Source organism: Cydia fagiglandana, chromosome 27 (assembly GCF_963556715.1).
Source record: "Cydia fagiglandana chromosome 27, ilCydFagi1.1, whole genome shotgun sequence".
Classification (NCBI taxonomy): Eukaryota; Metazoa; Arthropoda; class Insecta; order Lepidoptera; family Tortricidae; genus Cydia; species Cydia fagiglandana.
Window position 1 is genome coordinate 3,905,689 of NC_085958.1, and position 26,524 is coordinate 3,932,212.

At 40.7% G+C, this 26,524-nt stretch overlaps 1 protein-coding gene across 1 annotated transcript in view; it reads left to right on the forward strand.

Moving 5' to 3' along the window:
• Positions 1-26,524, forward strand: part of LOC134677801 (neurofibromin) — a 116,353-nt gene that overhangs the window by 66,074 nt on the left and 23,755 nt on the right. The window contains exons 40-54 of the mRNA XM_063536229.1: positions 412-513; positions 1,917-2,054; positions 2,556-2,736; positions 3,693-3,799; positions 4,516-4,592; positions 5,987-6,180; positions 8,352-8,455; positions 9,005-9,055; positions 10,602-10,688; positions 12,087-12,258; positions 12,833-12,974; positions 16,051-16,245; positions 17,155-17,234; positions 19,808-19,941; positions 22,368-22,508. Coding sequence (XP_063392299.1) covers positions 412-513; positions 1,917-2,054; positions 2,556-2,736; positions 3,693-3,799; positions 4,516-4,592; positions 5,987-6,180; positions 8,352-8,455; positions 9,005-9,055; positions 10,602-10,688; positions 12,087-12,258; positions 12,833-12,974; positions 16,051-16,245; positions 17,155-17,234; positions 19,808-19,941; positions 22,368-22,508 — 1,905 coding nt within the window. The remainder of the gene's footprint in view (positions 1-411; positions 514-1,916; positions 2,055-2,555; positions 2,737-3,692; positions 3,800-4,515; positions 4,593-5,986; positions 6,181-8,351; positions 8,456-9,004; positions 9,056-10,601; positions 10,689-12,086; positions 12,259-12,832; positions 12,975-16,050; positions 16,246-17,154; positions 17,235-19,807; positions 19,942-22,367; positions 22,509-26,524) is intronic.

Here is a 26,524-nt window from a genome sequence, read left to right on the forward strand (position 1 = left end):
CAACTAGTTTCAGCCCCCATAGAAAAACAATAAAAAAGTGGAATGAAACAATCGAATAAAAATCCTCTATTAGATCTTACTCAAATTACTAATATTAGATATTATACATACATATAATCACGCCTATTTCCCGGAGGGGTAGGCAGAGACCACGGATTTCCACTTGCTACGATACTGACATACCTCTTTCGCTTCCTTCACTTTCATAACATTCCTCATACACGCTCGCTGGTTTAGGGTGCTCTTGACCTGGCTTTTCTTCAGGATTGCCCCGATCTGATCAGAGTAGATTCGCCGAGGTCTACCCCTTCCAACTCCAACTTCCACTTCTCCCTTATACACTCTCTTTGTTAACCTTCTTTCACTCATTCTTTCCACGTCTTCATTAAATATTATGTTGTTATTTGTTAGGTTGGACCAACAGCTCTACAAATAACATCAGTAGAGAAGACTAAAGTGCTCGGTCTGCCGGTGCTATTGAATGACGTCTACTACGCTTCGGAAATCGACGAGGTATGTAAACCTTTCCACAGTACAGTCAGCAGCAGAAATAGCTAAGCGGGCCAGGTGTTCAAAATGATCTTGACGGGACTTTATTGTTAAGAGAATAAGAGCGTGTGAAGGTAAATTTGAACACCTCGCCCACTTAGCAACTTCTGCTGCTGACTGTACACAAAGTGCTACCGCACTAGTGCGATAATTGGCACATTAAGTAACTATGTCGCAAATTTAAATGGCCATGTATAGTCGCCATCAGATATATCGGAGCGGCCAAGGTGCTCAAAAATATCGGAACATGCACCCAAGCGCCTTGACAATAGAGGCGTGTTCAGATATTTGTGAGCACCTTGGCTGCTCCGATATATCAGATGGCGACTGTATACTGTAAAACGTTGTACGATACACAAGCTTTACCTGACAGTTAATAAAACTTAGCTTAGTAGCTTTTGGTATGGAAAACGAAATTTTACGTTTCCTAAATGGTCTTTGCCTTTATTACTTGTTATTTTTGTACATATCCGATAACTTTTACAGCTTGTAACTACCCAAACCCTAATTCTAATGTTGTCTGGAAGACATAGCTTATATCATTAGAACCGACTGTTGCTGTCCAAAGCTCGGAACCGGTTCTTTCTTCATACAAAAAAACCGCTAATATTACGTTCTTTTTCGTTCTTTGGTTTATTATTTTTAATAATACGAAGTTGTTACCTAAATACATGATTCAGTCCCACGCAACACACACAAACAACGGGTTGCACTCCGGGAGTGCCGGCAGAAGTGAAAACTCAATGACATTGTAACAGTTTTTCGATCAGGTCACGTGTCCGACTTACGAATGGTATAATAATATACTCCGCCTGGTACTCTCTTCCCGTCTTTTCTAGGTCACCTGACTGACACAAGTCTACGTCATCATGCGACAGCGCTATATGATAATATGCGATAGCGCTATATATAGCGGCCATGTTATTGTGACGTAGGCTTGTGTCACTCTGGGAAGAGAAGACCATGTTTTATTAGACTATGGTCTTACGTCTTACGAATCTTACGGTCACGTGACCTGTCGCGAGTTTAAAATTTTTTCCCCATCACAAAAAGTGCACAGCGCCGCTAAAGAAGTTTTCACTTAAAAAAACCGGTTCGGAGCCTTGTTGCTGTCTTTATTTGATTACGTATAGTTCGTTTTATTTAGCATTAGTAAGAACTCCACAGAAGCAAGCGTGCAGTTTTTATCAGGCTCTTTAATTGTTAATAATTATTAAATTATCTAATGTAGCATCGTCAATACATATAATTTACTTCAAATGATTACCGCTAAAAGTGCCGGATTTGGAACCACAAGCTTACTTCTACGAAGTTCTTTCTAATGCTGGACTATAATAAAAAGTTGTAAAACTAGTGTTTATTTCCAGGTGTGCCTCGTGGATGACAACCAGTTCTCGCTGTCAATAGTGAACGAGCCTACTCCACTAAGTTTCATACACAACGATTGCGATAATATCGTGCAATCCATCATACACATACGGAACCGGTGGGAGCTGAGTCAACCGGTACGTTTTGATAATGCTTTTAAGTATAACCATAGACTAGGAATCCTCTAGACGGAGTTTAGAGCATTTATTTAATGAAACCGATGCTGCCAAAAATACAGAGGAGCGGGGGACGAGGTGAGCGAGTCCCGTGCCGTGATTGGTCCGCTCAAAGACACGGACGTCACACAAAGACACTTTGACTCTAAAATGGAATAAAACTACTGTATATTTGTGGCAGAGGGGGGGTAGCGCTACTATGCTCGGTCTGGAGGATGTCTTGTCTGTGAGTATAACAATTGAATATTAAGTTTAATAGTTAAGCTTTTTTTTCGACGACTTAAGAACTTCTTGCGAACGTAGCCAAGATCACTTTCGTCCGCTCCGTGGGGAACGATACGGTAGTCTCTATCACTCTTCCTTATTAGTGCGACAGAGACATTGACGTATCGTTCGCTACGGAGCGTAAGCGATTGGCATCTTGGCTACGCACTCTGGTTACAATTCCTTCTTATTCTCCAGGACTCGGTCACAGTGCATCAGAAGATACGTCCAAAAGACGTCCCAGGGACTCTCCTCAACATGGCGCTGCTGAATCTCGGCTCCTGCGACCCTAACCTTCGGACGGCAGCGTATAACCAGCTATGTGCACTCACTGCTACCTTCCATTTGAAGATCGAAGGACAACTGCTGGAGACCTCAGGTTAGACTATAATCATTTTTAGGACTTAGTGTCTAAATGCTACTAAAGGTATCTGAATCTCGGTTCCTGCAACCCTAACCTTCGGACGGCAGCGTATAACCAGCTATGTGTGCTCAGTGCTACCTTCCATTTGAAGATCGAAGGACAACTGCTGGAGACCTCAGGTTAGACTATAATCATTTTTAGGACTTAGTGTCTAAATGCTACTAAAGGTAACTAAATCTCGGTTCCTGCAACCCTAACCTTCGGACGGCAGCGTATAACCAGCTATGTGTGCTCAGTGCTACCTTCCATTTGAAGATCGAAGGTCAACTATTGGAGACCTCAGGTTAGACCACCAACATGTCTAGGATTGTGGCCATAAGATTGCATTATGGCATCAGGAGTCCATAGGATGTAGATGACCTTAAGGTCTATGCAATTGGCTTCTCCTACTGTGCATCAGGAGATTCGTCCAAAAGACGTCCCAGGGACGCTCCTCAACATGGCAACCCTGAATCTCGGCTCCTGCGACCCTAACCTTCGGACGGCAGCGTATAACCAGCTATGTGCGCTCACTGCTACCTTCCATTTAAAGATCGAAGGACAACTGTTGGAGACATCAAGTTAGACGATCAACATGTCTAGGATTTTGGCCGTAAGATTGTCTTAGGGCCTCAGGAGGCCACAGGATGTAGATGACCTTAAGGTCTATCCAATTGGCTCCTATTGTGCATTAGGAGATTCGTCCTAAAGACGTCCCAGGGACTGTCCTCAACATGGCGCTGCTGAATTTCGGCTCCTGCGACCCTAACCTTCGGACGGCAGCGTATAACCAGCTATGCGCGCTCACTGCTACCTTCCATTTGAAGATCGAATGTCAACTATTGGAAACCTCTTGGGACTTTTCTTATAAATTGTGTTTCTTTTGATTAAAAAAGTATGCTAAAAAAAGTAAATGCTATTTTCTTTTTCAGGTCTATGCATACCTTCCAACAACACAATCTTCATCAAGTCTGTTAGCGAAAAACTGGCGCACAACGAGCCACATCTCACTCTAGAGTTCCTAGAGGAGTGCATTCAGGTGAGTACAGCATTAATATTGGATAAAACAAAAAACAACGGGTTGCACTCCGGGAGTGCAGACAGAAGTGAAAACTCAATGACTAGTCCAAATTGTCTGCAGCACTATGTATAATTGACCCATCCTCCTTTTTATTGAAAAACTTTAGTTCCGAAATTGCTGGCCAGTGAGCTTAAATTTGTAGCGTTAATTGTTTAAAATTCGAATAGAAATTGTAAAGTTACCTTGCAGACCTCGCATCTAAATATATTTGGTCATGATATTTTGAGTTTTATTCACCAGTACTAGAGTTGACTTTTATTAGCGATTTCGTCAAGATGTAGCTTTATTGAATTATATTTGATTGATATATGACGTCAGCGCGTTACGCTTTACGTTGTCTCGAGTTTATCATTTGTCCCCACCTCAAAAAGTGCTCAGCGCCGCTAAAGAAGTTTTCACTTCAAAAACAAAAAAAAATCATGGGTCATAAGTTCAAGTCTCATATTCCTAAAGTTAAAGTAAAAGTAAAGTAAAGGGCCGGTACAGAGGGACTGCAAACGAACTGCAACGTCGGCGTGCAGTTACTATACAAATTGCAATCGGGTTGCAGTCCGTATCTATCGGCTATTAGGGCTATGAAGCCTGAATTTTGTGTACAGTTTGGTTTTCGTAACTTATTCAAAAGTAATAGCTCGAAATTAATTTTAAATATTAAATTATATTTGAATTTTCAGGGATTTCGCGGCTCTTCCATCGAGCTAAAACATTTGTGTCTGGAATACATGACGCCGTGGCTTGCTAATTTAGTTAGGTATGTATCTCATACTGTTTAAGGCCTGTGCACACCGGCTGCGTGTGCGTGACGTGCACGTGCGCGTGCGGCGTTGTAGTATACAGATCCTTATGAGAGATGGCACACCGCTTGCGTGACGTGTGCGTGTGCGGCTCCAACATTTTAACGCACGCACACGCGCACGTCACGCACACGCAAGCCGGTGTGGCTCGGCCTTTAATGGCTCAGGGAAAACATAAAATTTTCTGAAGCGTTCCACCAGAGAGCCGCTTACGAACGCTACTTTTCTTATTTTTCTTAGGCCCACTTGCACCATCCCACTAACCCAGGGTTAACCGGTTAAACCGTTAACCCAGTATCAAATTGTACTGGTAACCATGGTTACTCCATGTTTAACCGGTTAACCCCGGGTTAAAGAGATGGTGCAAGCGGGCCTTAGAAAGCTAAGAAGCTGAGTTTGAGTTTGACACCTCAATATTGTTGAGAAATATTTTTCAGGCCAAAAACACAGCTTTCGGGTGTCATTTTAAGAGTACACTACGAGTAGACAAAATACCTTAGATAACATAAAAATTATTAACATCGAAAAATATCGTGAGGAAACCGGACTAATCCCAATAAGGCCTAGTTTCCCCTCTGGGTTGGAAGGTCAGATGGCAGTCGCTTTTGTAAAAATTTGTGCCTACGTCAAATCACGGGATTAGATGTCAAGCGGACCCCAGGCTCCCATGAGCTGTGGCAAAATGCCGGGATAACGCCAGGAAGAAGAAGATAAGATAAGAATTATTTTTACACAAAGGTTGTCTCGTCTCGAAACAGAGGCGGCGCCAGCAGTGTTGCCAACTCGGATTTTGAAAAAATGCTAGACTAATGTCTAGATTATGCCAAAATTATGCCAAAGATTTATGAAACACCTATGCTAAAATATCACTTGATTATTAGACACTTAAAACACATAAATTTTTCAAATTTACCGCCTTTTTCTACTGACAAGATCTGCTTGACCAACTTTATATAGTCCGTTGACGTCCATCCGTCCACAAAAGTCAAAATTCATATGAAAATATGAACCACATAAAGCGATGGCGCATATTGTTGCTGCCAAGTTGGTGCAAACTTGGCTTAGACTAAATTATGCTAAAAAATATGCCTGATGCTAAATGGAAGATTTTGGTGCCTAAGCGAATGAAAATATGCCAGATCTGGCATCATTTATGCCAAGTTGGCAACACTGGGCGCTAGGCGTGGTCGACTGCCTACGGCCTAGCGGTACGAGAGGCCTCGCGCTTCAAATCGTATAACTCGGACGCAACGTCAAGATTTTAGTTCTAGCCCCACCACTGTCTCGAAGAGATCGCTTTTTAGCGAAAAGGCCGCCTGTTGCCTAATGTTAATCTTTTTTTTTTACTAAGGTTCTGCAAGCCATCAGACGAGTCCCGTCGCCAGAAGCAAGTCGCCCAAATCCTGGAGAAGCTGATAACGCTCACCATCGAGGAGACGGAGATGTACCCCTCGGTGCAGGCCAAGATCTGGGGCTCCATCGGGCACGTGCCCGAGCTGATCGACATGGTGCTCGACAGCTTCATACAGCGGAGCGTCAACTCGGGTAACGCTTGTTATGTCACTCACTAAATGTCGGTCACTCACAAACTGATATACACCTGCTAAATGTCGGTCACTCACTACATGTCACTCACATACTGCCGGTCACTCCCTAAATGTAGGTCGCTCTCAAACTGGCGGTCACTCATTAAATTTCGGGTGTCACTCACTAATAACCGTTAACTCACTAACTGTTGGTCACTCATTGGCTACATGCCACTCACTGATTATCAATCACTCCCTGACACAGTCACTAACCGCTCGCTTCATCCTTGGCAAGTATGTTTTATGTAAGTAAATAAAAGTGATATGCCACAAATCCTGGAGAAGCTGACAACCCTCACCATCGAGGAGACGGAGATGTACCCCTCGGTGCAGGCCAAGATCTGGGGCTCCATCGGGCACGTGCCCGAGCTGATCGACATGGTGCTCGACAGCTTCATACAGCGGAGCGTCAACTCGGGTAACGCTTGTTATGTCACTCATTTACCCGGTCACTCACTAAATGTCATCCACTGACAAACTGACAGAAATCAGCTAAATTTCGGTCACTCACTACAGGTCACTCGCATATTGCCGGTCACTCACTAAATTTAGGTAGCCCTCAAACTGGCGGTCTCTCATTAAACTTCGTCGGGCACTCACTGTTGGTCACTCACAAATAACCGTTAACTCACTAACTGTTGGTCACTCATTGGCTACATGCCACTCACTGATTATCAATCACTCCCTGATACAGTCACTAACCGCTCGCTTCATCCTTGTCAAGTATGTTTTATGTAAGTAAATAAAAGTGATATGCCACAAATCCTGGAGAAGCTGATAACCCTCACCATCGAGGAGACGGAGATGTACCCCTAGGTGCAGGCCAAGATCTGGGGCTCCATCGGACACGTGCCCGAGCTGATCGACATGGTGCTCGACAGCTTCATACAGCGGAGCGTCAACTCGGGTAACGCTTGTTATGCCACTCACTAAATGTCGGTCACTCACAAACTGACAGACATCTGCTAAATGTCGGTCACTCACATATTGCCGGTCACTCAGCTCAGGTCAGGTCAGCTCTCAAACTGGCGGTCACTCATTAAATTTCGTCGGGCACTCACTGTTGGTCACTCAAAAATAACCGTTAACTCACTAACTGTTGGTCACTCATTGGCTACATGCCACTCACTGATTATCAATCACTCCCTGACACAGTCCACAGTCCCTGACACACTTCATACAGCGGAGCGTCAACTCGGGTAACCTATGCTCTCTCTTCTTCTCCCGGCCGAGTTCGGCCACAGCGACTGCATTATACTCGTATATTATAGTAATTGAAATTGAAATTATTTATTTCAGGCATAGAACCCATAGTGTTAGTACAAAATATATAATTTAACTACCTATATAGTAGGTCGAGTAAGGTCATTTAGCATGCACTTTAGTCTCAGGCGATGCTGCTTGGCACGATTGTTCCTTAGGTCAAACAAAGCTGATTTGCCCTGGTAGCCGGGAGATCGTACTATGCAGACCCCCCGAAAAGGGGGGGGGGGGGTGAAGGGGTCGGCTCCCCAGGTCCAATCTATGCTATATTCCTTCCTAGTCTTAGCAACTAGGGCAAGTTATATATCATACTCGTATAATTTAGGGACGAAAATTTATTTTCGAAATAATTATTTGTTACAATTGGTGCAAAGAAAGAAATATACCTATTAAGTGAATTAAAAAAAAGCAAACTATATATATAAACTACATAAATATAGTGTTACTGTCATAGTAAATTTTGTAGACACAGTAAATTTACAGCGTATACAGCCTCTCTATACAGTTATACACTCTATTCTTTTTGATTTCGATATATTTCGAGGTCATTTTAGTCTATAACATAGACTAGGAATCCTCTAGACCGAGCTTAGAGCAATTATTTCATGCAACCGATGATGCCAAAAATGCGGGGGTGCGCGGGACGAGGTGAACGAAGTCCCGTGCCGTGATTGGTCCGTTCAAAGACACGGATGTCACGCAAAGACACTTTCGACTCGAACATGGAGTAAAATTACCGTATGCGTGGCACCTCTGCCTCTGCCTCTGGGTAGCGCGACTATGCTCAGTCTGGAGGATGTTTTGTCTGTGGTTTATAATAAGAAAACATCATAAAAATATTCACTCACTGATCTCCCTTGTCCACAGGTCTCGGCTCGCCAATGATAGAGATTATGGCCGACACGGCTGTCGCATTAGCGTCGGCCAATGTGCAGCTGGTATCAAAGAAAGTCATCGGTCGGATGTGTAGGGTAAGTGAATGATCATCACACATGTATATGAAAGAGTAAATATAATAATAAATATAGGGACATTCTTACACAAGTTGAGTAAGTCCCACGGTAAGCTCAAGAAGGCTTGTGTTGTGGGTACTCGGACAACGATATATATTAAAACGATTATTATTATTATTTTATTTAATCGTATGGTATTATATTATATTTACAGATACAGAGCAGAGATACATTATATTATATTTATATATCATATATATTAACGATATATAACGAGTAATTGACTAGCTATATTTTATACAAGTTCATGTAATAATTTTTTATTGTAATGTCTATTTATTATTTAATTTATAACATTTGTATTGTGTATAATATTATGTGTATTGTGTGAACCATTGTAGTCTGTAAGTAAATAAATGATTATGATTATTCTATAAGTAAAAAATAAAGTACGTAGCCTAAACAATTCCCCGTTTGCGTATAAGTCCTTCGTTATGTACCTGATATATAAGTATTTTTAAGTGTAGATTATAGCTATTTCGAGTTTTAAACTAGTTTTTCCTGCAGGCCCTATCGAAACTGCCCAATAATGCCCTGGGCCCCGTTACCCCGGCCACTGTGAGTTGGTTTTATTTTTATTTTATTTGCTTATTATTTTTTTATTTAATAAAATAACATCAACTAATGCTAAACTAACTTCAAGATGAATTAAACCTATTTATTTAACATAAGCCGGTCACAAATACTTCTTCTACCCTATACAGATGTATAATCTATTTTTTTTAGCATTATAAAGATCTTCAAAGAAGGTAAGCGATCTTGACATGTCTTTGAATTGAAAAACGCTTTTTAAAAATCAATAGATATTACTTATGAAAGTAGAAGAATATAAATGATCGTATTAGATTCATAATTATTACATATTTGCCGTAACTTATTTTTAAAATGTGTTTTTCAATTAAAAGACGCATCACGATTGTTTACCTTATTTCTAATGCTAAAAAAACGAACTATAGTGCATAATTATTTTCTATCGTATTTTCACGGAAATGTACGAACGTGTCTTGTTATTTCAGTCAGTCTCGGTACAAAAAGTAATGTGGTTGACTGAAGTAGCATGATAAATACGAACGCTTCCGAGAAAATACGATGGAAAACAATTATGCACTACATCTGTACAAGCAAAGGATAAAGCTAGCTGTACACCATGCTACAATGATGGTCAAAATCGGCTCAGTAGTTTTTGAGTTTTTTGACAAATAAATATAAAAAACATTTAAACTGCGATATCAAAGCTTCTTACAATAAAAAATAATAAACTTGAAACGCATAACATTATCAATATAATAATTAGTTACAATTACTTTTATTTTGCTTCTTACTCTAGGCTTTTTATTTTTTTTTATGATTTCCATTTTGTTTTATGGGGAACATTGGCAGTCAGTGGTCAAAATTATAGGTTATTTCCACACTTAGCGGCTTTTAACACTTAGATTAAATAACAAGTACATTAAACTGTACTTTAAAATTATATTGACAGGAATAGGTCTCGCATTTTATGAAGACGTAATAATAAATAATTAATGATTAGAATTACACACAACGGTTAAAAAGTATGAGATAAGAATTCTAAATGGGGTTGGCAACTGCCAAAGGTTTGCATAGATGACGCCATCAAAGCTTGCCCCTTTCTCTAGTTGATTCTATGAGATTTGGCTTACAGTGCATCCAAGGCATAAAATGATATTTAAAAAAAAAACAAGAATTTGACACAATTCTAGGGCTTGACAGGGCAAGCTATGCTGGCGCCTGTAGGAAAAAAAAAACCACCTTTTACCAACCCACCAAACCGAGATAGTGGTAACTACTGGGAATTATTTTTCCCAGTAGTTACCAGTGGTAAAAGGTGGGGAAAAAAATTCCCTGTAGTTACCACTGGTAAGAACTTGGTGATAACTAGTGGGATTAACCCGCAATACATTCCACTCTTCTCTTTCGATCAAACTGTCGATGATAGTACCAACCTCTACATAATGGGGTTGGCACCTGTCAAAGGTTTGCATAGATGGCGCCATCATAGCTTGCCCCTTTTTCTATGAGATTTGGCTTGAAGGGCTGGAATCCAGGGTATTAAAAAAACAACATTTTATTCTATATTTGACAGGTGGTGGATAAGACCTGTCATTCGCCGACGCCCGTGCTAGAGATGCACATGATGTGGGGGGACATTGCTATATTGGCGAGATATTTGGTAAGTTTAATTATATGTATAATACTTGCTTTTTCCCGTGACTTCCTCTGCATGTAATGATGATGATGATTGATAAAAAACATCCTATGTACACCTTATTTTGAAAGTTATCTTTTTGATAAGGTTTAACTTAATTTTATTTCATCTCTCCTGTTCGGAAAGTTCACCTTTCATAGGCTGATAACCGGGTGGATTTTTTTTTTAATTTTTACTTCGAGCAACAGCATATTATTTAGTTAAAAGCTCTCATATTAGCTTCCGCATGACTCAAATTGGCGCCGTTTATATTTTGATCGAAAAAAAAATCGAAAACCATAGACAATCCGATCTTGAATTGGGATGTATCTGAAACGGCCTTAATGTATACGCGCCTTAAAAAAGTAAAACTGAATGAATGAATGTAATGTAATGATAATATTACCAATAATCAACCTACATTTCTTGTGTTAGACTTTCCTCATAGTCGAAATGAAAAATAGTGTTTAACTCGGGTAAAAGTAACCATCTCTCTTCGTTCGAGCGCCAAAATATCTCGGGTGAAATGGATCACTTTCTACCCTTGGTTAACAATCTACTATTGATGTCCCAGATGTCAGGATTTGCCAAAAAGTACAGTATAAAACCACACATTGCCTCAAATGTCGAGTTACGGCCGGAGTGGTAGCTTGGGGGCGCTGCCCCATAAGAATGTATGTACTATGTATTTCGGTAGCACTATAGACTTTTTACACCACCTATTCGGAAAAGAGCTTTGTCTTCCCTGCTAGGAGGGATCAAAGTGGCACTTTTCCTCCCTGCTAGGAGGGATCAAAGTGGCACTTTTCTGTTCAAGCACACTATTTTTACATTTTTTTGTACATTTTTTTTAGCATAAATAATCTGTTCAAGCATCAGATTGTGTCAACACTAAGATTTTTTTTATTTTCCTCATAGTTGATGTGAAAAGCAGTATGTGTCACACGGTATCAAAATTATTTCGTCTTGGCCGTTAACACTTGAATCCCTCATTACGCTCAGGATTCTACTTTAGAATCCCTTACTACGTTCGGGATTCTATTGTAGAATCCATCGCTTCATTCAGGATTCAATGTACGCTCTTGACGGTAATATATCATTTTGATCCCTTGTAACACAAACTATTATTGCAGTGCGAGGGCGCTGCCCCATAATAAAAAAAAACAACGGGTTGCACTCCGGGAGTGCCGGCAGAAGTGAAAACTCAATGACATTGTAACAGTTTTTCGATCAGGTCACGTGTCCGTCTTACGAAGCGTCTTACGTCTTACGCTCTCGCGAGTTTAACATTTTTTCCCCATCACAAAAAGTGTACAGTGCCGCTAAAGAAGTTTTCACTTCAAAAATTGAAAGTAGATAAAATACATTTGTTTTTTGTTTCAGCTTATGTTGTCATTTAACAATTGCCTGGACGTGACGCGTCACTTACCGTACCTGTTCCACACGGTCACGTTCCTGGTGTGCTCGGGTACCGTGTCCATGCGCGCCGCCACGCACGGGCTGGTGATCAACATCATACACTCACTCTGCACCTGCAACAGCCCGAGTTTCTCCGGTCAGTTTACAGTTTATTAGGAATAATTACGTATTATAAGACAGTTCCCAGAAATTTTGACGCCGTTTGACTTTTAATTATAACTAGAATAAAAAAAAACTATCAAATTTAAGGTAAAAAAGCCACAAACACCAAAAAAATACGCACAAAAAACTGAATGTACGTCATTTTTCATAATTTTCAGAATCTTTTTTTTCTATCTTTATAGAGACGAATCAAGTTTAAGTACAAATATAAATACAAACACACTTATTAAATAAAATAAAAACGAATTTGTACATTACCAAGCATTGACACCGCCCCGGTTAGTGTACGACAGTGCACCACCTGGTCGTGACGCGTCACTTACCGTACCTGTGCCACACCGACGTGACGCGTCACTTGCCGTACCTGTTCCACGTTCCACACGATCGTGACAAGTCACTTGTCGTGCCTGTTCCACACGGTCGTGACGCGTCACTTGCCGTACCTGTTCTACACGGTCGTGACGAGTCACGCGTTGGAACGCGTCGCGGGCCGGGGTTTAGAGATCCCTGCCTTAGTGAGTTAATAATAAAAGTATTCTTGTCCGCAGAGGAGACCCAGAGAGTCCTGATGCTCTCGCTAGATGAATTCGCTCTGCCCAAGTTCTACCAGATGTTCGGAATTTCCAAGGTCAAGTCAGCGGCGGTCACCGCCTTCCGGAGTCCGTACAACCGCAACCCTGATAAGGAATGGTGAGTAATAAATGCCCTACAGGAAAGAAAAAATAAGTTTTTGGCAAAAATTTCAATTTTGGTACAAGCTTTTATTGCTGACTTTACTTTTTTACGACAGACAACTAATACTCATCGAGACAATTCTAAAAACCCCTAACACAATTAGGTTGCGCTGTTTCATCACAGATTTCCTATGGCCACCTCCTGTCTCCATCATCAGATCAGCTCGATGGTACCATAATATTGCATTGTCATCCGATTTATACATGCATGCAAAATTTCAGCTCAATCGGAAATCGGGAAGTGGATCAAATTTAACTTGCAAGATTTGATTACAGACAGACAACGGTCAGGTGAAAGTAAATAAAAGCTTGTCATGACCAGGGCTTCCAGTGCTCCATCGTGTCGTAAAATTTCGCTAAGGCCCACTTGCACCATACCACTAACACGGGGTTATGCGGTTAAATCGTTAACTCTGTGTCAAATTGTACTGGTAACCATGGTAACTCCAGGTTTAATCATTTAACCCCGGGTTAGTGGAATGGTGCAAGTGGCGCTAATAAGTACAATCGCCCACACTGTTAACTGACAGTTCGTAAACATATAGGTACATACATGTGATCACGCCCATTTGCCGGAGGGGTGGGCAGAGACCACGGATTTCCACTTGCTACGTTGATGACATAGATCTTTCGCTTCCTTCACTTCCATAACATTCCTCATACAGTTCATAGACCTTATGCCTTTTGTAATAAGGTCTTTCCTCACGATGTTTTCCTTCACCGAAAAGCGACTAGTAAATATTAAATAATATTTCATACATAAATTCCGAAAAACTCATTGGTACGAGCCGGGGTTCAAACCCGCAACCTCCGGATTGAAAGTCGCACGCTCTTACCGCTGGGCCACCAGCGCTTCCAGTAACAGGCCAAATATTAAAATTGAAATTTGTACTCTCTAACTTTTGCCTACAATTTTTTAGGGTTCCGTACCCAAAGGGTAAAACGGGACCCTATTACTAAGGCTCCGCTGTCCGTCCGTCCGTCCGTCTGTCACCAGGTTGTATCTCACGAACCGTGATAGCTAGACAGTTGAAATTTTGACAGATGATGTACTTCTGTTGCCGCTATAACAACAAATACTAAAAAGTACGGAACCCTCGGTGGGCGCGTCGGACTCGCACTTGTTCTGTTTTTAACCGACTTCCATTTCATAGAAGGAGGAGGTTCTGTATTCGGTTGTGGCTATTTTTTTTTTTCTATGTACGTTCACCGATTAGTCCGACATCCGTATCCCGATTTGAGTAATTCTTTTTTTGTTTGAAAGGAGATACCTCCGAGTTGGTCCCATTTTAATTTGGTTTTATTCTGATGATGGGATCCATGAGGAATTGAGGGAACTCCTCAAATTTTAAAGGCACATACATGGTGATTTGGGTGTTTTCTTAAGCAACTCGAGCATTTTCTCCCGAAAACCACCACTTTGATGAAGTAGACCTGATGATGATGATTGTTTTGATGATAATGATGATGATTTTTTAAATGTAGTATGTTCAGCGATTACTCCGGCACCTGTGATCCGATTTGAGTAATTCTTTTTTTGTTTGGAAAGAGTTGCCTCTAAGGTGTTTCCGTATTATTTTTGGTTCTGGTCTGATGATGGAATCCATGAGGAATTGAGGGAACTCCTCAGTTTTTAAAGGCACGTGTAAAGTGATTTCGGTGTTTTCTAAAGTAACTTGAGCATTTGCTTCCGAACACCGCCAATTTGATGTCGTGCAAGTGTAGCCTTACCACGAGTTTGACATTGATATATTCGACACTAACGTCTTCGTAACTTACTTTTAATGCATCTCGCTCGCACTAATATGCCAGTACGAGCGAGATGCAAAGAAAGTAAGTTACACACACGCTAGCGAATAAATCAATGTCAAACTCTTGGTAAGCTGGTAGGCTGGTCGGATCGGGGGTTAGGGTTAGGAGTTAAGGGGTCGGGGATTAAGGGGTTGGATAATGGTGATTGAAGGGCTGCTGGTTCAGGGCCGAGGGGTACATGTATCAGGGGTTGGTGCGCTGTGGTTGAGGGATTAGGTCAGTGGCGGGGCGGAGGATGGATTTAGTGTAGTGACAGGAATTATAATTTCCCAGACGCACTCGAGAAAATTCCTGATTACATATTTATTAAAGTAGGTACCTACACGAATTTAGTGTTAATCATGATGTTGTTATTCATTCATGCATCGCGCTCTTAACAATGCGTTAAAACTAAAAATGGAAAAATAAAAACTTTTTACAAAAAAAAAGATAACCGACTTCAAAAAGGATGAAATAAAATATTATTATTTTTAAGTCTATGCGTTACCAACTGATATGTTTGAAGTCGGTGCCAAGCCAAGTAGTAACAATACCCGTCAAAAATAATCAGCATTATGACTATAAATCCCATTAGAACTGTACTAGTAACTATTATAAATGTGTAAGTAATTCTGACTGCCTCTTTGTCGCCTTTTCATGGCTAAACAACTGAACCGCTTTAGGTGAAATTTGTCGAGAAAGTAAATTCCTTGAATTGTTTTATATTTTGAAATATAGTCCTCTGAATAAGGGACGGGAAATAACTTCAGTCCTAATCCCACGCTTGCGTGCCGACTAACATGGTACGGATTGTGCCAAGAAGGTTTGATCGTGTGTTCTGAGGTGTGTTCTTAGGTACAGTCGACGTCAAAGATATGTTTACACTTTTGCACCTTACTCCTGTGTAATAAGACGAAAAGTATAAACATATTTTAAACGTCGACTGTACCTACAGAAAGTACGTTCATTGTCGTCGTGTAAGGCAATCCAACGTACATCCTTTTCGAATCGCACCAAAATCATGGTATGCTTCAAAAGTAGGCTTGGCACCGACTTCAAACATATCAGTTGGTAACGCATAGACTTAAAAATAATAATATTTTATTTCATCCTTTTTGAAGTCGGTTATCTTTTTTTTTGTAAAAACTTTTTATTATATAAGTTGAAATTCCATTGTGGCAGAGTGTACGGTTTTTTATTTTCTCTCGCTAACAATTTGCCAATACCAAGCCTTTTTTCAGGTACTCCGAACACTCATACACAGCCTGCACCGAATCCGGCACCTCGTCCAGCAGCGGAGCCCTGCCCGCCCCGCCGCCCCACTCCGACCGCGAGCGCCTCCCCCTGCAGTCCCTCGAGACCATCACCGACGCCCTGCTCGAGATCATGGAGGCCTGCATGAGGGATATACCGCACTGCGATTGGCTGACCACGTGGTACGTGTGTTCATGCACTCATACACAGCCTGCAGCGAGTCCGGCACCTCGTCCAGCAGCGGAGCCCTGCCCGCGCCGCCGCCCCACTCCGACCGCGAGCGCCTCCCCCTGCAGTCCCTCGAGACCATCACCGACGCCCTGCTCGAGATCATGGAGGCCTGCATGAGGGATATACCGCACTGCGATTGGCTGACCACGTGGTACGTGTTTTCATATAATAATATTCAAATTTCATATATAGCATCTCGCTAGATGGCGCTGTACCAATTTCTACATTGCGCTAACGAAATTTTTATTGGCTTTGTATATAAGGGTATTCTTAGGTTAAAAAAATACTTGATATACCTATCGGCTTTATTTCAGACAAACATCTATCCAAACCAACGTTCCAAAAATATATTTAAGCAACCTTATTGTCAGTGTCCTGTAAGCTTGTAATTATTTTTTCCCTATAATATCTATCTATCTAATATAATCTATCTAATACCTTTAAACAAGCAATTCTTGTATATATATAAATTTCGGGTGTCTCAGAAACGAATCTAACGACGTGAAATTTGCTATATGGGGGTATTCGGGCCCGAAAATTTTATCTAGCTAGGTCTTATCACTGGTAAAACGCGCATTATTGAGTTTTACATGTTTTCCCATGGTATAATAATATACTCCGCCTGGTACTCTCTTCCCGTCTTTTCTAGGTCACCTGATTGACACAAGCCTACGTCATCATGCGACAGCGCTATATGATAATATGCGATAGCGCTATATATAGCGGCTATGTTATTGTGACGTAGGCTTGTGTCACTCTGGGAAGAGAAGAGCATGTTTTATTAGACTATGTGTTTTCCGAGCAAAGCTCGGTCTCTCAGATATGTATTTATTTATTATTCATGTAATTATTGTCAACAGGACTTCCCTCGCCAAGAGCTTCGCATTCTGCTTCAATCCAGCATTGCAGCCGCGCGCCCTCATCGTGTTCGGATGTATTAGTGAGTACTGATATACAGTGAAACCTGGTTAATTGGCACCTGGATAAATGGAAAACCTCAATAATTGCAACCAAAAGTCCGGTCCCGGTCCCTAGAGACCAAAAGGCCTCTATAATTGAAATTTTGGAACCTCTATAATTGCAATCTAGGTTTTTGTGCTTTTCGTAATTTTGCCTCTGTAATTGACCACATCGCAACTTGACACTGTGCTAAAAAAATCCGTTATTTTTGCTCTTGTTTTTACCTCTATTATTGAAACGAGTCTTACTTCTTACCTCTGTAATTGAAATAATGTAGTTGTAGACAGCATAAACAATATTTTAATAGCAATTATCATTTTATTTATATCTCCATCCAGAATTCAATTTATTTATTGGGTATCTATAAACAGCCTGTAGTAGGTGAAATAGTTTTGATCAATAAAAAACAAAGTATGTTTTTTACATTCTAATAAAACTTTCTTCTACAATTCAAGGGATTTTTTTTAAACCCAAATGATAAGAAAAGAAAGTGGTAATTAATGTAGTGTAAAAGTGCAAGTATAGACAGAAGCAATATATAGACCAGAAACACAAAATGTAAGCGTGTAAATCTACTTTAAATGTTTATTTGCACCTCCATAAAAGAAATCTGTCAGAACGCAACCTCTATTAATGAAAACCTCTATAATTGACACAACGATTTTTTGAACCTCGTTAATTGGCACGACCTGCTTAAATGAAAAACCTGGTTAATTGACAAAAACTGGCCGGTCCCTTGAGATTGCAATTATCCAGGTTCCACTGTAGTTCATAATTATTTTCGATATCGGGAATTAAATTACGAAATTAGTGTCAAAGTGTCATGCATGTTGAAATCAGTTTCACGAAAATAGTTTCGATGTATAAAATAATAATAATAAATAGGTGATCTTGGACACGGCGCGGATAGTCCGCCGGTTCCTCTCTGCGGCCCTGACCACCGGCAGCTTGGGCCCTGCCCCGCTGCTGGCGGCACCCTAGGTTAGGTTTTTTATAATGTGTTTATACTTATTTTTTGTTGTTTTTTATGTGTTTTTGTATTTTACTTTTATATTCATGTTATAAATGACCTAGCCTAAGAAGAAAAATAAATAAATTATATATAATAAATAAAATAAACAATTTTTACACAGATCGACCTTGTCCCACAGCAAGCTCAATAAGGCTTGTGTTGTGTTGTATATATGCGAAATTAATTTCGTGAAATTCACAGTATCGCAGTGACCATGGCAGGGTTGCCAACACCAATTTTTTTTTACCCCTGAGCTCAACTTAAAAACCCCTAAAACTGTACTATTATTTTGGAAAATCCACTAAATAAAAAATAAAAGAAATTATTATAGGTTTTCCAAATTTAGAACATTATTATGATTTTCAACCGGTTCCACATTTTAATGATCATACATATGAACGTTATACTTAGATGGTCAAGAAAATCTTGTCAGTGGAAAAAGGCGCTAAATTCAAATTTTATATGAGACGATATCCCTTCGCGCCTACATTTTTTCAAATTTGCCGCACTTTTCTACTCTAAAAAAAAACCCTAAAAAAACCACTAAAAATATTTAGCCCCTAAAAAAACCCCTAGCTGGTTTATTTCCCCCTAAATTTAGTGGTAAAACCACTAAGTTGGCATCCCTGGACCATGGCCGCATCAGCATCGAAGCTACACGTCCGCAAAGCGCAGACACTTTCCCGGCACTAGTTTTCACGTCGCATTTACACTACGAAATTAATTGCATGACACTAATTTCACCAAAAATCGCGCAGGGCACGAAATTGACTTGCTTTCATGAAATTAATGCATGCATTACGAAAATATTAAATTAAACGTGAAACTGTTGATAAACTAAAGCGGGATTTACATTACGAAATTAGTGTCATGCATGTTGAAATCAGTTTCACGAAAGTAGTTTCGATATATGCGGAAGTAATTTTGTGAAATAATTAGTGTCGTGAAATTCACAGTATCGCAGTGACCATGGCCGTATCAGCATCGAAGCTACACGTCCGCAAAGCGCAGACACTTTCGCTTTACACTACGAAATTAGTTGCATTACACTAGTTTCACCAAAAAATCGCGCAGAGCACGAAACTGATTTGCATTCGTAAAATTAATGCATGCATTATGAAAGTACTAAATTACACGTGAAACTGTTGGTAAAACTAATGTCACGAAACCAATTTCATGACACTAATTTCGTAATGTAAATTCACCTTTAATGTCACGAGACAGGGGGTGGCCATAGGAAGGAACTCTGTGATAGAACAACGCAACCTAATTGTGTTTGGGTTTGTTAGAATCACAGTGATGACCAGAAGTCTCGATGAGTATTACAGATATACAGATGTAGTGTATAATTGTTTTCCATCGTATTTTCTCGAAAACGTTCGTATTTGTCTTCAGTCAACGTCAGTACTTTTTGTACCGAGACCAAACGAGACTGACTGAAATAGCAAGACACGTTCGTACGTTTCCAGTGAAAATACGATGGAAGTTAGTTGTTGAAATAAAAATACATTCAGCTATAAAACAAATAAAACATTTTTCAGGTAAAAACGTAACTGACGACGATATGAAACAGCTCTTACGGATATTAGTGAAGGCTCTTGAATCGTTCAACGACTTGGCTTTATTGGAAGCTCTTATCATGTGCCTGACGAGGTTGCAACCGCTTCTGTACCCGGTAAGTACTTTAATTTAACACATTCAGTGCCGAAAACCCTAAGTACTCGCGGGTATTTTATGATTTCGTTCCCAGGCCGGTCGACCCGATAGTCGGGATCGTGGTACGTAGCTTTAGGCACTGGTCCCACCGCGAGCTAGTAAGCTATGAGCTATCGGCTATAAACACGAACAAAAGATAAGCACTCCCGTGTAAATAAAAGAGACACGGCGATATTTATAGCTCACCGCTGGGCGAGTAACTATAAATATCGCCGTGTCTCTTTTATTTACACGGGAGTGCTTATCTTTTGTTCGTGTTTATAGCCGATAGCTCATAGCTTACTAGCTCGCGGTGGGACCAGTGCCTTATATGACGTTGTGGCCTGGCGCGGACGTCTTGTTTGCCTGGGTGGCAATTTATGTGTTAACCCTTAAATGCATGATTTTTTCTTTTTGCCCGAAATTTATATATGTATCACATAATTGTTTGCCGATTCTAGGGAAAATAATAAAAAAATATATTTGATTTCGCAGTGATAATCAAAGTTATATATATATAACTTTGATTTTCACTGCGAAATCAGTGTTAGAAGTTGAATTGGCTAAATCATATTTATGTAAATATGTAATTTTCAGTAATATATAAATGAAATTTTTACTACCATTAGAAAGGTACAATATTTGCCAGTCGCTTTTCGGTGAAGGAAAACATCGTGAGGAAACCGGACTAATCCCAATAAGGCCTAGTTTCCCCTCTGGGTTGGAAGGTCAGATGGCCGTCGCTTTCGTAAAAACTAGTGCCTACGTCAAATCATGGGATTAGTTGTCAAGCGGACCCCAGGCTCCCATGAGCCGACGGAAAAATGCCGGGATAACGCCAGGAAGAAGAAGAAGAAAGGTACACTATCTGTGATGTACCTATGATAAAGTTTTTAAATATAAAATAATTACATACCCCGAAAAAACCGTTCAAAATCACATACTAAAAATTATCAACTTGTGGATTTTTCCAAGTTTGCCGACTTTTCGTCTTAAAACGAATGTAATTATTATAAATTAAAAATATTGCGTAAAATTAACCCTTAAATCATCACCCTACCCTATTACTTGACGTTTGGTATAAAGGTGCGTTCAAGAACGTAAGCCTTTTTATTTTAAAACTGTGAGCTGTCTAATGGTTTGTAGACATTTGGAAACACTATGCATTTAAGGGTTCAATGGTTCAATCAGCCTTAGGGGTACTTGCACCATCCCACTAACCCGGGGTTAAGCCGTTAAACCGTTAACCCAGTGTCAAATTGTACTGGTAACCATGGTAACTCCAGGTTTAACCGGTTAACCCCGGGTTAGTCGGATGGTGCAAGTGGCGCTTAGAGTAAGTATGTACCTACAGTCAAGTGTAAAAATATGGGTGCACACATCTTACTCAAAAATATGTCCCATAGCTCTTACTTATGCCAGCGTATTAAGAATTATGGGACATATTTTTGAGTAAGATGTATGCACCCATATTTTTACACTTGAATATACATAACAAAAATAGTAGATTGTGTCACAAGGGAGCAATTAAATGACATATTTAATTATTTACGGCGTGGGCGTACATTGAATCCTAAACGAAGCGAAGGATAAGGGCGCAATAAGATCCTTTTTATCTAAAATTCCAATAGAAATTCTGATAGAAAGGTCCTTATTGCACATGAATGAAGCACTCTTGGGGTTCAATGTCCTAATACTAGTACAAATTACCTCCAATGAAATTTAAATCTTAATGAAATGGAATAGAGTTTCTTTTATTTCGTTTTGTTCGATTTTAAAACAAAACTAATTCAACTCTATTTTCTAATACTGTTGATTCAAATTCGATTGCCAATTTTCCTTGTATGGTGGGCCGCTAGAGGTTAGCCCTTCTTAGGTGGAAAGCTACGAATAATTAAAAAATAATCAAGGCGATGGGAATGCTTTATTACTGTTACTAAGCGATTGGAAAAACGCAAAGATGATGATGATTTATTTCTTCTTCCTCACGTTATCCCAGCATTTTTGTCACGGCTCATGAGAGCCTGGGGTCCGCTTGACAAATCCCAAGAATAGGCGTAGGCCCTATGATGATGATGACTGATAGTGAATAGAATCAGGCGTTACTTTGCGGTAATCCATATTAATCAATACCAAAATATTACTTTGCTAATCCGCGTAAAAGATAACGTGCTAGTCAATCAGTGCTAACCCGTTATACTTACTTGCGTATTTTTTACATGCAATTAATGTTCCCACCCTCCCACCGCAAAAATAAATACGCAAATAAATATAACAAACCACCATCAAAAGAATAATACTCGACACGTGTTTCGCCTCTCTACAAGGCATCCTCAGGAGTTGTTGACGGTCTGACAACGGAATCGTTCCCGGAATCGGGTGGGATGATGACTGATTTGTTCGTAGGAATCCCCGATCCACACGGCCCTATTCTGGGTGGGACTGTCGGTGCTACAGCTAGACGACCCCACTTTGTACGCGGCTGGGCTGTCTCTCCTGGAACAGAACCTACATACCCTTGACTCGCAGGGACAGTTTGAACATAAGGTAAGGCCCATTAGTTAATTCCTCATCTCAGCCATAAGACGTCCACTGCTGAACATAGGCCTCCCCCTTGATGGGGGGTGAATGCCATAATCGCCACGCTTGGCAGGCGGTTTGGCGATCGCAATCGAGTACACAGAATTTGAGGGACGCTGCTGCCCGTCCACCGGTGGTCTTGGACGTAGTTTAAGGACATACCCGGGTCCTTAGTTAATTACAAGATTTTATTTAGTTTCACCTGTCCGTTGTCGGTCTGTAATCAAATCTTGCAAGTTAAATTTGATCCACTTCCCGGTTTCCGATTGAGCTGAAATTTTGCATGCGTGTATAAATCGGATGACAATGCAATATTATGGTACCATCGAGCTGATCTGATGATGGAAACAGGAGGTCGCCATAGAAACTCTGTGATGAAACATAACGCAACCTAATTGTGTTAGGGGTTTTTAGAATTGTCTCGTTAAGTATTAGTTGTCTGTCGTAAGAAAAGTACAGTCGGCAATAGAAGCTTATACCAAAAATGAATTGCCAAAAACTTATTTTTAAATAACGAAAATATTTCGCAATAAATAAGTCGAATCCCACCACTTTATTGTCACATCAAAAACTGGGTTTTGAAAAAAAAATCAGCTTAAACTTACGGCTCGGTCACGACATTGCGCGACTGGCGACGGCGGCGGCGGCAAACATAGGTGGGAACGATAGGTCCGGTCGCTGTGTCTTGCTCCAACCTATGTTTGCCGCCGCCGCCGTCGCCAGTCGCGCAATGTTGTGGCCGAGCAGTTATTCTTCAAGATGGTTTCTATATCTGTAATGTAGGTAATAAAATCTCAGTCAAGATCTTTTTAGGGTTCCGTATCCAAAGGGTAAAACCCTATTACTAAGACTCCACTGTCCGTCCGTCTGTCGGTCTCCAGGCTGTATCTCATAAACTGTGATAGCTAGACAGTTGAAATTTTCACAGATGATGTATTTCTGTTGCCGCTATAACAACTAATATTAAAAAGTACGGAACCCTCGGTGGGCGAGTCCGACTCGCAATTGTCCGGTTTTTATTATAATAATAATAAAATCGTTTATTTCGACCAACTTAGGATCATATTACATTGATATTAAAATTAAGATTAAGATTAAAATAACTTATTTACATTAAAATTAAAATAAATTAAATCATTACATTCTAACTTATACTAAAACACCAAACAATAAGAGCCTTAGAGAGGCTTGGACACCAGCACGTGAATCATATGACAGTGATTCAGGTACTGGCAGTCAAACCTCTCTGCGAACGCCCTCAAGATGCCGTTGGAACTAGCCCGCACTCTGCGCACCAGGGATGTGCAGCGTTTCCTCATTGTGGTGTAGAAACAGTCTACCCTGGCCTCCGCGAACATCCCTGACGCACTACAAAAACGAGGTAGTCCCATCAGCACCCTGAAGGCGTTATTATATTGTATACGAAGAGCGTTGTACTGCTTTTGCGTATAGCACGCCCACAGATTAGCAGTGTAAAAGGTAGTACAGAAAGCTCTAAAAAGAGTTTTTTTCACCTCAGTGGAGCAACTAACAAATCTGCGGGCCACCATATTCGCTCTAACACACAACGCTCTGCGTTCCCTTTCAATGTCAGCATCATCTTTCAAGTCAGAGGTTACTACATGCCCAAGGTATTTGAATCGGTCCACCCTATTAAGTGGAGTTCCGTTTAACTTAATAGGAGGTACTGGTGGTAGTTTTTTACCTCTAACTTGAAAGACCATGCATTCACTTTTCTTGACATTATATGTCAAACCGTGACTGAGTGCATATTTCTCACATATATTTATGAGCTTCGCCAAACCACAAGGAGAGGCACTCAGCAGCACCATGTCGTCTGCATAGCTTATATTATTCAGACAAGTATCGCCAATGTGGCATCCGACAGTAGTGCTGCTGAGCTCCTCTAAAAGTGCGTTGATATACAGGTTGAAGAGCTTGGGCGAGGTCACCCCTCCCTGCCTCACCCCACACTCCAACCTGTATGGCTCCGAATAAGCGCTTGACCATCGTACTACATTCCTCTGGTTTAGGTACCAGTATTTAAACATTCTACAAAGCTCAACCGGCATTTTCGTGTTCGTTAACTTCCGCCAGAGGACGTCGTAGTTGACGAGGTCAAACGCCTTCGATAAGTCAAGGAAGCATGCATAAATACATGTGCCTCTCTCTGTGTAGTGCTTGACAGTTTCCTTAAGACACAATACGGCAGTTTCCGTAGAGAGTCCAGGCCTGAAGCCGAATTGATTTTGATGAATATCGAGGTACTTATCCAATTGTGTACCAAGCAGACTGTCCAGCACTTTAGCTACCACTGTCGCTAGCGAGATCGGTCTGTAGTTGGTTTTATCACCTACATCACCACCCTTATCCTTGACAATTGGTACTACCACAGTCCTCATCATTGCCTCGGGTAAGTACGCGTGACTAATGCAGAGGTTCAATACTGAGGCCATCGTGACCAGGAGATTTTCCACGCGACATAGATTTTAAAACCGCAGCCAACATCTTTCGCTGTAAATCTAGTTTTAATCTCCTGGTCACTCAACTCATCCTCCAGTAATGAACATGTCAACTTTAAGGGTGACGCCACAGTAAACTGTATTTGAAATAAACTGGCTATACAGTTATGCTCACTAATGCCCTCAATACTCGCAGGAAGGCCAGGTTTACTGTTTAGGTTCTTCGTGGCTTTCCAGAACCCACGAAAGTCACGCTTAGAATGATGAGATGCAAGGATATCCATCCTTATCTGGTCAGCGTGTTTTTGACACCATTTCAGTTTCGCTTTAAAAATACCTCGGCTTCTCTGCATCTCATCATAATAATAACCTGACTCCGGTCTCCCATACCAATTCCACAACCTAAACTTCTCCCGGGCCTCCCTGTGGGCCTCACCTACATGTTCGTTCCAGCCAATTACAGTTTTCCTTTTCTGCGAGCGTTTTAGTGTATAACTCCTCGACGCGGCATCGCATAAAATATTAATTACATTGCTATATAGATTGTCAATAAGTTTTTTGTGACCAGCCTCAGAACAATGACTATCACAACACTTGCTAAACTCGCACGGGAAATCAATTATATAACGGGTGGTTTTCTAAACCCAGCAACGGAGCGGCAGGTGACGTTCACAATGCTTCACTACATATCTAGTTGAACCACTTTACGATCACTCAAGAGGAACTATTAAAATCTATGACTGGCTTGAGCGTTTCTTTTATTTTTTGCCATTTTTAGGGTTCCATACCCAAAGGGTAAAACGGGACCCTATTACTAAGACTTCGCTGTCCGTCCGTCCGTCCGTCCGTCCGTCCGTCCGTCCGTCCGTCTGTCTGTCACCAGGCTGTATCTCACGAACCGTGATAGCTAAACAGTTGAAATGTTCACAGATGATGTATTTCTGTTGCCGCTATAACAACAAATACTAAAAACAGAATAAAATAAAGATTTAAATGGGGCTCCCATACAACAAACGTGATTTTTGACCAAAGTTAAGCAACGTCGGGAGTGGTCAGTACTTGGATGGTTGACCGTTTTTTTTTTGCTTTTTTTTTGTTTCTTTCTTTGCATTATGGTACGGAACCCTTCGTGCGCGAGTCCGACTCGCACCTTCCCGGTTTTTTATATATTGTGACCTTTTTTGCCACTTTTCTGTTATTTCTACTCAGAATAACGAGCTCTTTCGATCCCAATGGGATAAAAAAAGTCCCTGAGTTTTTTCCCATTGTGTTACCATTTCCCCATATACTTTGTATGGCGGTAACAAAAAGGAAAGTTTGAAAAATGTATGGAAATTTTAGGACACTTTTTTTCTCCTGTAAAGATGAAAAGGGGTCGCGATCCTGACTAGAAATAACACAAAAGTGGCAATAAGGTCACAATATGTAAAAACCGGGCAAGTGCGAGTCGGACTCGCGCACGAAGGGTTCCGCACCATAATGCAAAAAAAAAAAGCATTAAAAAAAACGGTCACCCATCCA